We start from the raw sequence: 14,967 nt of genomic DNA, 5'->3' as shown, positions 1-14,967 counted from the left end.
AGCAACAGTAAGTTTAAAGCGTGATAGCTATGAGCGCATTAAATTACCTAAGGCTAGGTCTGTCTGTTACCAAAATGGCCGCCAAAATCTACAAAGAGTTGTACATTTTTTCTTTTCGTTTAAAAAACACCACCTCTTAACAGAGATCATTCTGTATGCACTAAATTCCTGGTCTGCTCTGACCAAAGAGAACATAAAAGAACGGAAGCATCCACCACTTTCACCAAGTTGAGACTAAGTACTCGTTCCTAGTTAACTCGACCCAGCTGTTGAAGGTAACAAAATTCACCCTGTGAAACAAAATAGCATTTGCAGTAGGAATTTTAGACACCCAAGGAAGGATGTGGTATTGCTGATATTTGCCCAGTACTTGGGAAAGATGCAAACATGGCCACAACATAATTTTCAATAACAAAAGGTCTTCCTATTGTAATGGGGAACACAAGAGAAACATGCGGTCAGAAAAACAATCAAGTGAGACCGAGACCAAGATTATTGTCCCAGAATGCTGTAGGTGAGTCGGGACAGGATTGTGCCGCTTTGCTGTAGAAATGCACTGTTTCATTACTTACAAGTTTAAATAATACAAATGTTAAGTCATAGTAAAGATTTAGCACAAAATTGTGTTCCCTTTTATCAAAACAATGGGAATCACAAGCCTCTCCTGGCAGTTCATAGTCACATCCCCTAACATCCACACCAAACTGATGTATGAGGTGTATTAATATAACTAGAGCCTTTTACAATCCTGTTAAAATCTCCACCACCACTGGCACCATGTCACTGAGGCGCTTTTTGTTGTCCTCCACTTGAGAGATGGGCAAGACTTCCTCTGAATCCTGAAAGTCTGCCTACTCCACAGAAAGTGGTGTCAGTTGGGTTCAGCAGTTCCTCATGTCAAGGGCAGCAGTTCTCCTCTGCTGAAAACTGCCTCGGTGAGGCCATTCCTGCGCTTCCTGAATCGAGTCATGGTTTGCCACAACCTCTTTGAAGCCAAACAAAAGTCTCTCTCCTGGGCCTCGCAAATCTCCTTCCACTCATTTTCTTCCGAGACCCCCGGAGCCGAAGTGCTTCAGGCTTCCAAGAACTAGACCCGTGATTAAGTAGTTCCCCGGGTGAAACACGTCTGATACTCTCCTTGTTTGGCTTGACACCCTTATTCTCCAGAGGTGTCCATCAGGATCTCAGATTGCTACCAAAATGGGCATTGGGCCACACTTTCAATGGGCCTCCTCAATAGGCCTTAATTTAATTCCAAAGTTGAGCATAGATATGTTGTGAAATAAGTGTTCTTGTACAAATCCAACCCCTGTCATTTGACCCCTATGCATGAGTTTTATTCTAGTTCTAGGGAAGGGTACTTTTTTTAAGATACTCACTATATTGGCACTTAACATACAAAGTCAAGCCCCTCACCTGAGCAGCACAGACAATTTCCCACCACGATCATGCACGACCTCCGGGTTATAATATATTGTAATGTATATTTTCCTAATAAGTGAAATGTCCATTTTCTTTTAAATTTACACTCCCTGAAATGCAGAAATAATTAGGGTCAAACTATTCTTCACATATATGTGCAGGAACCTCGAAACTCTGTCTAAATTACCTACAACATAATGCAAAGCATAACTCATGTTTATTCAAATGTTGAAGAAATATACAGCAACAATAAATCAGTAACTCAATGGACTTGGAAAAAGCAGACTTACTTGTACAGACTGTCGGATTCCAGGCACTTAAAGACCACCGAGTATATCACAGAGTGAGGATGGTCTCCGGTCCTCTTCCCAGCAACAACACAGGATGAACCCAAACCAGAAAACAGATCCTCCACTAGACTCAGAACTTCACCTAGTAGAGACACAATTAAAGGAAATAAAGAAAAGTAGACAGAGAGGAAACAATGATTTTTTTTGTGAAAAAGGTCACATTGGAAATGTTACCATCTGTCATACTTTCTGACAAAAAAGGAGGACAACAAGCACTTCAACATTATCTGTCATCTATTGTTCTTAGATAAACAAAACAATAGCAGATGTTTTGGTTCCACCACAGTAATTAAAATAGTAAAAACAATGGTCACCCAACATTACCTCAGTCATAAACTCATTTCTACATATAAGAAAGTAGTTATTTCATTATCAATGATCCTACTATTCGGCGTTATGATTGTCACTTCTGCCCTGTCCGTTCGGACTCATTTCTCCAGCACCAAGTCTGAGGATACATTGAATATATGACTTTTTCATGACAGCCGACCATACACATTACATTACAGTAAGAAAACAGGGGTTTTCTCCTCTATGGGCATAGTGTATACTGTTACAATGATATCTCTCTGAGCACCGTGCCGTCTCACAGTACTTTACAAGTTGTGAAATATCTTTCATGTCTGCTTACGGGAAAGGCAAGTGACGCAAACTTGTTCGTTTAGACACACAAATATACATGATGCCAGTTTCCAGTGCTCATGGAGGTGATGGAAAAAAGAGGAAGCTGTCAAAATAGTTTAAAGGTCTCAAGTGGTTGGATTCCCAACTATTTCTTCACATGGTAAAGGGCAGCTTAGTTTTAGCTTATGATACATGGGCCAACTTATAAACACAGGGAGAAAGTCTGGCTGGGAGGGCACGAGGGCATGGTAAGGGAAGGTTGCAGAAGAGAGGAAAAAGAACTGCACAAATGACTGACTTGACCTTTTTACGGAAAGAACTCTGTGTATAGGAGGTTTTCCCCTAAACACATTCATGCACGGTTGCAGTGTTGCTCTTTTAAAGACTTGAAACATGAATCTCAATTTGGATGAATTCAGTTTGTTGTTGAAATCTGCTAAGAATAACAAGTACTGTTGATGAATGATTATCAATAGGCTCCAGGATAATGAGAGCAATTCTGGCCTGGTCATCGACAACTTCGTCCGCTGGTATAATGAGTCCTGTCTTTGATTTAATATATGTAAAGCCAAAGACATGGTAAATGATTTGAGAAGACCCACTCACACATATTTAATCATATTTATTAATAGTTAGATTGTGGAATGTATGGAATCTTTCAAATATCTTGGGACAAATACAGTCATTGAAGCAAATTGTGAAGCTATGTGCAAAAAGGAACACCAGCGTGTGTTTTGTTTGAGGAAACGACCCTATTTTTACATTGACAAAACCATGATGATGGGGTTAAGATTGACTGTTGACCTGATCAGGCCTGCGCTCTTTCTGCCTTTAAAGTCCATCCCTCCACCTCCTATTGCCAGCAACTATGAGAAGAGTGCCAATTAAATGCCAAAGTTTTACCTCTTCACAAAGGATAAAAGTAGAAAGAGACTTCAAATACAATGTGGACAAAAGTGGGAGTAAAAAGAGGGGGAGAACAAGTCAAAACAATGAGAGAAGAAAGGAGAAAGGACAGTGAGTGTTTACATTTTTATGATTTTGGATGTCTTCAAGCAGAAGAATGATGCCAATAGATGTTTTGATAATCTGAATAAATCAAGGAGATGATGCGTGACAAGTCAGAAGCAACCACTTGTGACTTCTGTTTTGGTAGCGGCGAGTTGATGTGTGTGATTATAACATCTTAACTGAGCAATCAAACACACTGACTCATACTCATATAGGAAGGCTAACCTTTCATGGCTGGCTCACAAGCCAAACCGAAAATGTAGCCCTTAGACAAATGATCCCACACACACAGAGAACAGTGAACACTTTAGACAATGACAACACAAAAGGAGACAAAGGAACTGTAAAAGGACAGTAGGGAAGGAGATATTGTTTGGCTGGCTAAGTTCTGCTGCTTTCTGTATGCATGGTGAGCTAAAGGAGAAACACTATTCAAATGTGTTCAGATATGTGTGGCATACCTACACCGGGCAAATTAATTTCCTTCTTTTATTTATGGGCTTGACATCATTTTAGGGGGGAAAAGTGATTAAGAAAAGGGTTTTGGGAAGGAGACATGTCTGGGAAGTAGCAGTGATTTGATGAAATGCAATGGAAAGCAAAAAAGTTGCAACAAAGATGATGGATGTGTATACATTTGTCTAAAGAAATTATGAGTGGAACTCCCAACTCAAGCAAAGATGTATTTCGCTGTGCCAATTTTAAGCTTTTAGGGAAATTTGTTTTAATTTGTCCCCACCCATAACTTATGACTCTGCATGTTACTGAGCCTTTATCTGCATATTTTGAAAATCCTCGAGTGGTCAAACATCCACACATAAAGCACTGATTATGCCATTATTAAATGACTTGATCATAGTGTTTATATTGTAGCTAATTTGCAACACCGATCTTTAAAAGTTTGGGTCCAAAACAAGCACTTTTCATGACAATCTTCATGTGTCCTAACAGAGTTAGAGAGATGTTATGTCTTCTATAGGCATAATTAGAGAGGAGAATCTCGGGCTTAGTTTAGTGACATGATGCAATATGTCATAATCTGACATTATACGTTGAGTGTGAATAAGCTACATCTATCACTGACAGCACTGGGAGGCTCCGAAGTATCTTTGATGCATCTGGAAGACTAAACAAAAGTCAAATTTCTTCGGTCTGGTCTTTGGTTGCTCTCGGGTGGCTTACTGTATAATTATCAATTTAAGGACTCAGCAGGAGAACACAGTGTGTTTTAGTTTTTTAACAATTATATACCTTCACCTGGCAAACTCCACCACACATTCCATGGTTCAAACCCTCTTTAAACAGAGCCCTCTCAAAGCTATAAACTGTTATGCAATTACGTAAATATATGACCAGTGTATGCAGGCTTAGTGGGGGTACAGAATGTACAATCATATACACACAGTAAATGGCTGATATTGGCCTTTTCTTTGTCTAAATGTCAGTTTGCAGGAAGCAAACAATTGTAAGTAACGACAATGATATACTGAAAAACATAGAAAATAGGATGGCTGTTTCACAAGGAACTATGAAGGAATGTCTATCTGTGTCCTTTGTATATCTTAAAAAACGTTCATCAAATCTTCTTCACACTTGATGGGTATCTTGCTGGGTACCCAAGGATGTGCCTTGTCGAATTTGGTGGAAATTGGAGAAGCATCACTTTCAATATTCATAAGCTTTGAATAAAGCAAACAGAGCTCTTTGCAGCAGCGGGGGCAGGGCTTCAGGGCTCTGCAGAGTTGAGCATGTTGTTCACAGCCGGCTTGCCTGCAGTTCTCTTCTGCTGCTGGATAAACTAACATTACAACCAAACTCTACTTTACTTCCCTCTAGTCAATGAGTGTTGAGCTGTAAAAACAATCATGCGCTCCGAACAAGTCCACGGTCCGAACTGCTATGCATTTCGAATGGATGCTGCACTATTTATACGAAATGTCACAGCCGTAAAAATCCTGCACATTTGCATTGCATACAAGCAAACAGGAACAGTTTCTATGTGAAATGCAGCTTAAGTAACTTTGTATAAGGAAAGTTGTTAAATTTAAAGTAGAGAAAGAGTAGGAATATTTTCTGTGTAGCTGCAGGTTCTGAATCAGCTGTTGAAACTAAGAAGGTACAAAGAAAATACCTGCTTTACTTCATTATCACAAACAAAGGAGTAAGAAAGGGGCTGGCGTGATTGTGAGACTGGGCTGAGGAAATGATGGCATGAGTGATGAAATTGAATGTGGAGTGTTCACACATGCAAAATGATCGTATGACTCAACCGCTAAACTGGAAGTCTTTTTACAAGCCGTTGGAACACATGTATGGCTACGTCTGGAAGTGTGTTAATTTCTATTGAGGACATTCAATCATCTCCAAGGTGGTAGTTTTTTAAGTGCTTGCATACCGATCTAGAGTTTGTGAATAATACTCTAAATCAAATGCATTAACCCCAGAGTGAGATATCACAACCCACCCAGAAGTAGCAGTAATGGTTCTTCCCTTCTGAGGGGTTCCTCATGGGTAGCCCTGTGGTCCGTCAACATTTCTATCAATACCAAAGCCAGAATAGCACACAGCTGGCAAAAATTAAAGGCCCCTGAAATTCTATTACGGTAAAAGCCATTTTGCGTGTTCTCCAGCTTATATGGCGATTAAAACCTCATGGTAAATGCCAGGTGACCTTTTTAGTAAGCTGAAAGGGGAACAAATAATAGCAAATCATGGGAACATGACGAGATGGGCTGACAGACAGCGTACAGAGAGAACTGGTCTGATTCAAACGCACACAGGCCTTGAAACTAGGACGTCGTAGCAAACAAGTCAAGTCAAGTTTCTTTGTACAGACCCAATATCATATGTCTCCAAAAGCTTTGCGGGCACACAACAGCAACAGTTCCTAACCCAGACTCACCCAAATTCTCAAAGAAGAAAAGGAAAACCCCTCTCGAAAAATTCTTGTCACATAACAAACACAAACAAAATGAGGGGGTGGGCACAGCCTGGGCAATTTAAAGAGAGCTCCTTCCTCTGTGGGAAGCACGGGGTGAATAATAGCCATGGGCGGGGAAAGGTCAATAACAAAGAGTGAACAGAAAGTTGCGAGAGTAGAGCAATTTAAACACAAGAGTGGGATTATAAACTAACCAAATACCAACTCTGTCTCCAACAAAAGGACCGACCCATACAACTGAATTGTATTCTCAGTTACGTTTTAAGGGAAACGTCAACACATTCTCACTTCCAACTCGTCAAATACCAACACTTGGTCAGTGCAATTTCTAAAGCTGAAGTGACCAACTGTCAGTATTTGACAAGTTGGAAAAGAGAACGGATTGGAAACATGTTTTCTCCTGGAATATGGTCTTTGGTTTAAACATATGGTAAACATTAAACAACAAAAATACAATAGAATTACTTGGTTAAGTTGAGTAAAAACATCAAGGTTTGGCTTAAATTGAGTATGCTTGTTATGTTAATTAAGTTACGGATGTATATGAAAATAAGTAAACGTTGACTTTTGGTTTACACAAACAAAAGTCTCCCTGTAAGTTGTGTGTTTGTTCGACCCATTCAACAACCCCGACCTCCTCCCTATACAGACTTCTGAGGACGATGATTCAACTGGATTTGTGATTGGTCAAAAAATAGCAGAATCTGGGTGAAAATGTTTCCCCCGAATCATAATTGACAATGCAGTCTTGTTGTATGGGAACGCAGTTTTTAGGAGGCATACACAATGAACATGCACACCTTCAATGTGTTGGTCCTTCTGTGGCAGGATGTGGAGACAGGTGTGTACACGCTGGAATGTCGTCTGATGTTGAAAACCAGACTTGCTGTACTGTTATCCTCGACATACCTCTTCCATTATGCCACTGATTTCAGAGTGTAATTGCCTCAGCCATTAGCTGTGTGTTTGTGGGTGTACGTGAGTGTGTGTGTGTGTGTGTGTGTGTGTGTGAGGGAGTTAGAAAAAGAGTGTAAATATATATCCAAAAGATCAGTAGGTTCACTGATTAGGACTTTTTTTCTGCTCGAACAACAAAACACGTTATGGATGTATGAATGTATCTCAATGTCTGTACAGTGGATGACAACAGTAATTCAATTGTTATATAAATTTTAAAAAAAATACATACAGCTAGCGGTGCATTTAAAACATGTATACACATTACTGTTCTTTTTAAAATCATACTAATATTATCATTTAAGTACTTTTATGCAATTGTTAGGTAGACAACCAAGGACAACAAACAGTATTGTACTGTAAATCAATAGCTGGATATGATAAAATACACACTATGTTAATGCATTTTTGTTTCTTATGTTTCCATCATACCCGATTAAACGACTTTAATTTACTTAAAAGTTTGAAGTTCAATCTGATATTCTATCTTAATAAATAATGAATATCTCAAATTACATTTATGTTTGTCCTCAAACTACCTTCTTTCCCCCTTTTGCAACGTCAACCTCGTATCAGTCCAGGCATTTCCACAATGGACTCGGTTTAAACAAACAAAACACAAGCTTTATATTAACAAACAAATCACAAGCTGTATATTTCCTGTGCTGCCAAACCTGCTCGGCCTCTTCTGTTAAACTGTCAGCACTCAGCCCTCTACTCCCCACACTGAGCCTCCACAAGGTTTCCTTCCTCCCTGCCTCGCTCTCTTCTCTCACACACACAGTAAACATTACACAGGTACACACAAATAGTCACATGGAAACTCCAGGTAAGAACTAATTGTGTGCGAGGGGGTTACAATTGAGTTGTGGGGATTAAGGAACTTCATCCTTGGCACAGTGGTCGGAACAAAGCACTGTGGGAAATCGATTTATCCAAGCAGGTTGAGTTCCGTTAAGGTGTTTCTAATCAGGTAGAGGGACAACCCTTTGGACAACCCTGCTGAGGTATTGTGCTGGCAAAAAGATACACAAAAAAACATTTTTTCAAGGTTTGAGAGAAAAGGTTAAAATAGATTAGAAAGAAATTATGTGCTCACAATTTGATGCATGTATTAAAGTGCATTCTGCATTGCTCTGTGCAAATATATACTCAGTTTGAACTGTCCTATTACTGTACCATTGCTTTGTGTTGTGTAGTAAGTGCTTTCTCCAAAGTATCCAGCGGCCATGTGACTCAGAACAGCGATGCCTTCGGCTGAATGATTCAATTTGTTTTCAAACATGCACACAATGACAATGCTAACATGCTGGTGTTTGGCATTTTAGTTTAGCATGCTAACATATCCCTGACCTCAATTCATCAATGGAGCTACGATGATGTATAGTTTGGACTTTTGCACTAAGCAGCATTGACAGTGAGCAGACATCCACATCTGCATTTGATAGCAAGCTGGGTCTTACTATGTTCATAGGGTCAGAGAGAAATGCTAATAAATCCCCAAAACATAACATAAATTATCATGAATGGCAATTAAATCATAACCTTATAGTGGATGTTTTCAACTATCCATTTTAACCATTTCATTAAACACACATTTAAAAAAACATTTCCTGAATGTATTGAATGATGAGATTTCATATTGTTGTTCTTGATACCCGGTTCATCTGGAAAGGTATCAATAATATTAAAGTAAGTCATTACAATTACAGGATTAACCTACTTCTCTGCATCTGATAATAATTGAAGCCATGTTATGGTATGTTAAGCTAAAGTAGCATGTGGGTCTCAAATAAAACACAATAAGTAAGTAAGTTTCAACATATATAATAGAAATACATTATTCAATAATTACTTGGGACAAATTTAAAGATTTTAAATTCACTGTCAACCTGTCAATAATACACGTTACTGGGATATTTCTCCAGTTCTGTGGACTAACTATATTACAGGCATGGGGTCAAATGAGGTCATAGCTATACTGCAGTCATGCAGGCAACACTCAGTTTTATTATCTTCAAACGTAAACGTATTGAACACATTTCCTGATTGAACAGCCTCATCATGACTTTGGTGTAGAAGATGAGAACGGTGTGTTTGTCAACGGGCTGACCCCGCACGACATTGGGTCAGGTGTGGACGTGACTGGAGCCCCATCTTCCCTGGGTCTGTACGTAGCACTAAGAATAGAGCTGTTTTTAAAGAGCAGTGTTTAGTTGTTGTGTATATGTGTAATATCTGCTTGTTATTCAAACCTTCACTGTTCACTCTATAAATATGAAATAGTATATTGACTTTTTGAGTGAACACCAATCATGTGACCTAATACACAGTTTGGTTATTGGTCCCTAATCCCAGGTTGGTGCCCCCGTAATCTATAATATTGATAATTTCATTGATATCAATACATGCATATATCATTACATTTTACAGTAAACCGCTGTTTCCAGAACTCAACATCAAATACTAGCTGGGAAAATACATGACATGAGCATTAGCTAAGGATTTTGCATTTTGCGGCCAGTATTTATCTGCAGCAAAATGTGTCTAGACAATGATATTAATATCTTTAAATAAATCTATGCCTGATTGTCGGTACTTTCCTGTTAATTAACACAGAGAGCCAGTCCATCTTGAGTAAATATTTATTTCTACTGTAAGTGTTTTCAATGCCCTGAATTGCACAGTGAGAGTAATTAATCCCAATGTAATGCTTAAAGGCATTTAAATTGATTTTTAGCTGGCTCCAAATTCAACTAAGATCAAGTCCAGACAACTAGCTGTCGTGCCAGCGTTTATTTACACACAACAATCTCATCATCATCGTTATGATTTATGGGGGCAAAATGCCCCCCAACGCACTATAATGCATTCAAAGGACGGCACTGAGGGGCAGCATCCTCAGCATGTCTTCATTATTATGCAAGCACTAATCTATCAAGGCGAGTAAGAAGGTTCTACCAACATGACATGTCCACGTCGACAGAAGAGATGCAGAGGGCGTGGTATAGTTACTGAGGGATGGAGAGGCAAAACGAAAAAAAAAATGTAACCAGGAAAGTCTAGACCTATGGCGAGGCGAGAGAGAGAGACTAACAATGTCTCTCCTATTGTTTGTGGAAGAGACAAAATGGGAAAGGATGCAAAAAGGGAAAGGGAATGCAGAAAGCCCTTGGCCCCCTGCCTGCAATCTGCAATCTGCTGATGGCGAGGCTCGTGACGAGGAGGTGCACAGCATCCATTTTTAGCGATGAGGTCATCTTTAATTAACAAAACAAAGAGAGTCAGCTGTGTCACTCCAATCTGTTATCTGCACCCGTGCTCAAGGACACCGTTTATCTCCATATAATTCAATCTCTTTGAATGAGGGCTTATCGACGCATTTTTGGTCTCAAACAATAATGGAGCTGTTACATAAACGGGGGTGGGGGATACCGCTGATCACAGAAGAAAAGGGGACATGAGGAAAGTAGAGAGGTATGTGACAGGAGAGGAGTCTAAAACAGAGAAAGATCCACATGGCATCCATTCCATTAAGCTGGCTGTGTGAGCTGGGAGGAGGAAATTGGAACTAAAATAAGGGCAAAGATCAAATGGCTAATCTGTTCCTCAGTCCAGCAGTGCCAGCATGAGGTGACATCATTGCTGTGTAACCCTCTGCTGCTGTCTGCGTCCCTCCTCCATCCCTCTCCATTGTGATATCTCCCCCTTTGTCTTTCTATTTTCTGCCCATTTTGTTTCCCTCACACTTCACTGTCTTTCCACATTTCATACTATCTCTTCTCATTCCGTCATTACTGCCAGGATCTTTTTTTCCCCCCCCGCTCTGCCCTGCCCGTCGGTTGTTCTTTGTGCCACAAAATCACGGTATCATAGAACGGTGACGCAACACAGGGACTCGCAGGTTTTTAATTAGCACTAAGTGTGCGCATTTGTGTGAGAGTAGTGGGAAGAACAGTGCTACGCCGTTGAGCGCATTCACAAAAAAAGTGTCACCTCTGCATAACTGTGATTTAAGGGGAAAGCCACACAAATTGGCCAAGATAATAGCCGGATTGTAAAAGAAATTCAGCCAATTCAGGGTACATTTGGTTACATTTTTGGCACCCTGCTTTGCTTTCTGGGAACTCCAATTGAGGGGACAGGAAACAAAGCTTTAAGATGTCTGATATTACAGTGTAGGTAAACCACTAATTATTCCCATACTCTTGCATCCTTTTGCGAACCGGTCTGCAGTTGCGGTCTCTGTATAAGGTGTTTACTCAGTTTTAAATAGATGTTTTATTGGTAAAGCTTGATTACCTGGTTATAGTATGTTTAAGTGAAACCACATGAGTTCCTTATTATGAGTTCTGCATGAATCAGTCCTACAACTCAACCAAGATAAGTTAGCATCTTTGTGCTTTTGGTTTTTTGAATGGATTTTCGGTTAAATGCCTGACAAAAGCTCTGTGGTTTATAAAAACCGTAAGATGTATTAACAGTCACGTTGTAAAATATGTCAGGAAATACCGCTCTCATGAATTTGAAAGCTTTTATGCGTCTTAAAAAGGTGGTTGCTAACATGTGGCTAAATAAGACTATAAAAGGTCATCATAGCGACTCGACCACGACAGCGTTGTTGTGTATACTCACATTCGTGGTGAGTATTTTTTTTATAACCTATTGTTAGCTTTTTACTTCTGGTGACTGCATTCACGTTTCAAAAATCATAAAAGTGTTTATTTGTGAAGTTTATCTTGCTGAACAAAACGTCTAAGCACCATAAACATGTGTTCGCCACAGTTTATTTTCTACTATAATCCAAGATCATTATAGGACATGAACTACTTATCAATACATACTCCTTCACACAACTTGCTAATTATTTTTTACTTTGTCAATTAATCTGTGTTGTTGCAAGTTTTAAAGCTACCTCTGGTTGATTTTCTAGCATATGTCCATTTGAATACTGTCAAATGTCTTAATATCATCTGTGATCCTTGGTATCTTCTTACATATCAAAATTGGTGAGACCTATTGCTGTAGAGGAATGCTGAGTCCCACACTAATACATCAGCACTACCAATCTATCTGGCTTCTCTGTGAACGCTGTCTCTGCCTTGGTGTGCCATCTAGAGGCCTGTGTGAGGCCCCAGTGAGGAGCGTCACTCATATCCATCACTGATGTGACTGAAATCAGAGCAGGAAAAGAGACGTGTCGAATACATTACACAATGGTTTGAGCCCTTAGTATGTAAGATTAAACATGAGTATAATACACATACCCTCATAGGCTTTTCCTATTCATTGGCAATAAACTAAAAGAAAAAAAGAGAGACTTAATGTGGTAAATAAATAGTAATAATGCATGCTATTTTATGCAGATATTTCCTTATCCAATAACAATAAAAAAACACAGAATTGTTTGGATTTATTCTTTGATATATGCTTTACTGGTGTGCGGACAATGCAGTGATTGAGGCAAGCCATACACCACCTTACTTCCATATTAAATACAGTGTTGGGACTTCACCATGTGGGGTGGAACAAAGAGGGGGGCCTACATGTTAAAAGAAAAATCTTAACTGGTTTGAACCGCGTCAACCCCCATCGGGTGTTAAAATCTCACCTGAGTGTGAAATTTGTTTTAAACCACCAACCCTGTGCCTTAATGCACGAGCCCCACAGGAACCCCAGGGAGTCCCTGTGACACGGCCATGACGTCACCACGACTAAATAATAACTTTAGAATCATTGCGTGGATGTAGCTTACAAGTAAAAGCGCTTTACAGATAAGGTTTCCAGACTACGATCCTTTCCCTGATACAGTGGGTCGAATCTTATTGGCGGGCAGACACACCACAAGCAGGGTCTCATCTGACTTTTGCTCCATTTCTCGTAGTATGAGGAGACAGAGAGGGAAAACAGAGGCAAAGCTTTGACTAGAGAGTTCAATTACCCCTGATGAGTGGGGTTTTCTTTTATCTTAGTTTTGTCTATCCAGTCAGTTCCCACTAACACGGTCTACAAGCTTAACTCATCTCCTCTGCAAAGCAGCACACCAGACTGTATGTCTAAATTTGCCTGCCGATCGGGATGAGTTATCATGTTTGGAGACTGTGTATGGCCATTAAATCTCACCTTTGTATCTGATTTTTTTTTCAGCACTTGTATACACCCACGTTGAGACAATTAACTGCAATCTGGGATGACCTCATTTTCACCCACACTTCATCTCAGTGAGTCAGTGTCCCTCTTGCCTCCCTGGCCTTGTAGGAACAGGTGATCCCTCTCTGTCTGCTCCATCTGTACATCTGGCACTCGCCGTGCTCAGGCTTCCTCTACGCAAACCCACAGGACCTGGATGTTGGCGCTAACCACGGTGTCTGCAATGCCCTCATCCTCGCTCGTGACAAAGACAGGATGGACGTTGTGAATAAGACACCCTCCAGTGACGCAGCGGCTGTTCTCGAATCCCTGCATCTCTCACCTCCTGCTGCGCATGCTGACATGCTATGTTGAGCATGCAGGCTCTGCGAGCAAACAGCAGGTGTTCGTCTGCTACGGTGGCAGAGTTCTTGGGAATCCCCTACCGAAGCAAAATAGTTTGTGATTGTATCTCACAAACAGGACAGTCTTGCGTCGATTTAAGCACACTTTGAAATTGTATTTTTTAGACCGCTCTGTTCAGTGAAGACGGATTGTATAGCTGCATCTTTGTCTATGCAGTTGCATGTTCCTGGGCAGGGATCCCTCCGTACTAACTTCCCCAAGCTAGATGATAGCTTCACTGCACTATTTTGAGGGCGGTTTTGTTTGATGTATTTAAGAGAATGTTTGATGTCACAGAGTCCAAGCCTTCAACTTTACTGGAAGGTGCCCCAACCTTCACGAATAGCTTGTGTGTTAGTATGATTGCTGAATCTGTATGGCTCAAGTGGGAGCTGTGTGCTACTGATTCCCTGCGGGCCTACTGCATTGACAAATGAGCAGTTGGCAGGATGAGTGTCGTTATCCTGCTTTTCGTTGTTACCAAATAAAGGTTTGGAGTGGGCTTTTATTTCATAAGGACAAGGTACCTTATGATATTGTCTGTGTGATGGCAGGTCTTCCCCCCCTATTTCCTAGTATTTTCCAAGTTCCAATTGCAAACATCTTATTGGATGACACTTTTTGCTAATATGAAAAATTAAAAAGTAAAAAGGGCCTTATATTCTCAAGTCATTTGAGAAATGTACTGGTTTCTCAGCTGCTGTGGTATCATGTATAGGTGACAGCGTGAGCTGAGGGTTACAGCAGTAATAAAGTTCAAGCGCTTGTCAGGAGGTAACAAAGTTTACCAGGTACATTTCTGTTCGCATTCTTGGAAAAGCAAGTCTTGGCTTTCTCATGTGGAAATGAAAGGCATTCAAGGACAGAAAGGAGAGGTATCCGCATCTGAACTGACATGGGATTTTCTTTTTTCTTCAAGTGCCAGCAAGCAGACAACCTTTTGTGATTAACTGCTAATGTGAGCACTAAGATCAACCCTGGTGTATGTCAGAGTACTTACGAGAGGACATGAGTACGCTCACATAAGTTAACAATATGCTGAGGCCTGTTGATACTATTTGGCACCGGCAGCCTTGAAAAAGCCATGTCAAATCTTTAAACAGATTATTTTAAGGTTTAGGTTTCAGG

General features: G+C 40.2%; 1 protein-coding gene across 1 annotated transcript in view; it reads right to left on the bottom strand.

Annotated features, from left to right (window-relative positions):
* The window catches only part of LOC137783442 (astrotactin-2-like), a 218,803-nt gene that overhangs the window by 10,720 nt on the left and 193,116 nt on the right, over nt 1–14,967 (bottom strand). The window contains exon 20 of the mRNA XM_068573373.1: nt 1,713–1,854. Within this exon, the coding sequence (XP_068429474.1) occupies nt 1,713–1,854 (142 nt within the window). The remainder of the gene's footprint in view (nt 1–1,712; nt 1,855–14,967) is intronic.

The sequence above is a fragment of the Clinocottus analis genome, unplaced genomic scaffold (genome assembly GCF_023055335.1).
Source record: "Clinocottus analis isolate CAN_PGR_092001 unplaced genomic scaffold, fCliAna1.0.p SCAF_13, whole genome shotgun sequence".
Classification (NCBI taxonomy): Eukaryota; Metazoa; Chordata; class Actinopteri; order Perciformes; family Cottidae; genus Clinocottus; species Clinocottus analis.
This window is presented reverse-complemented; position numbering and strand designations above follow the sequence as displayed.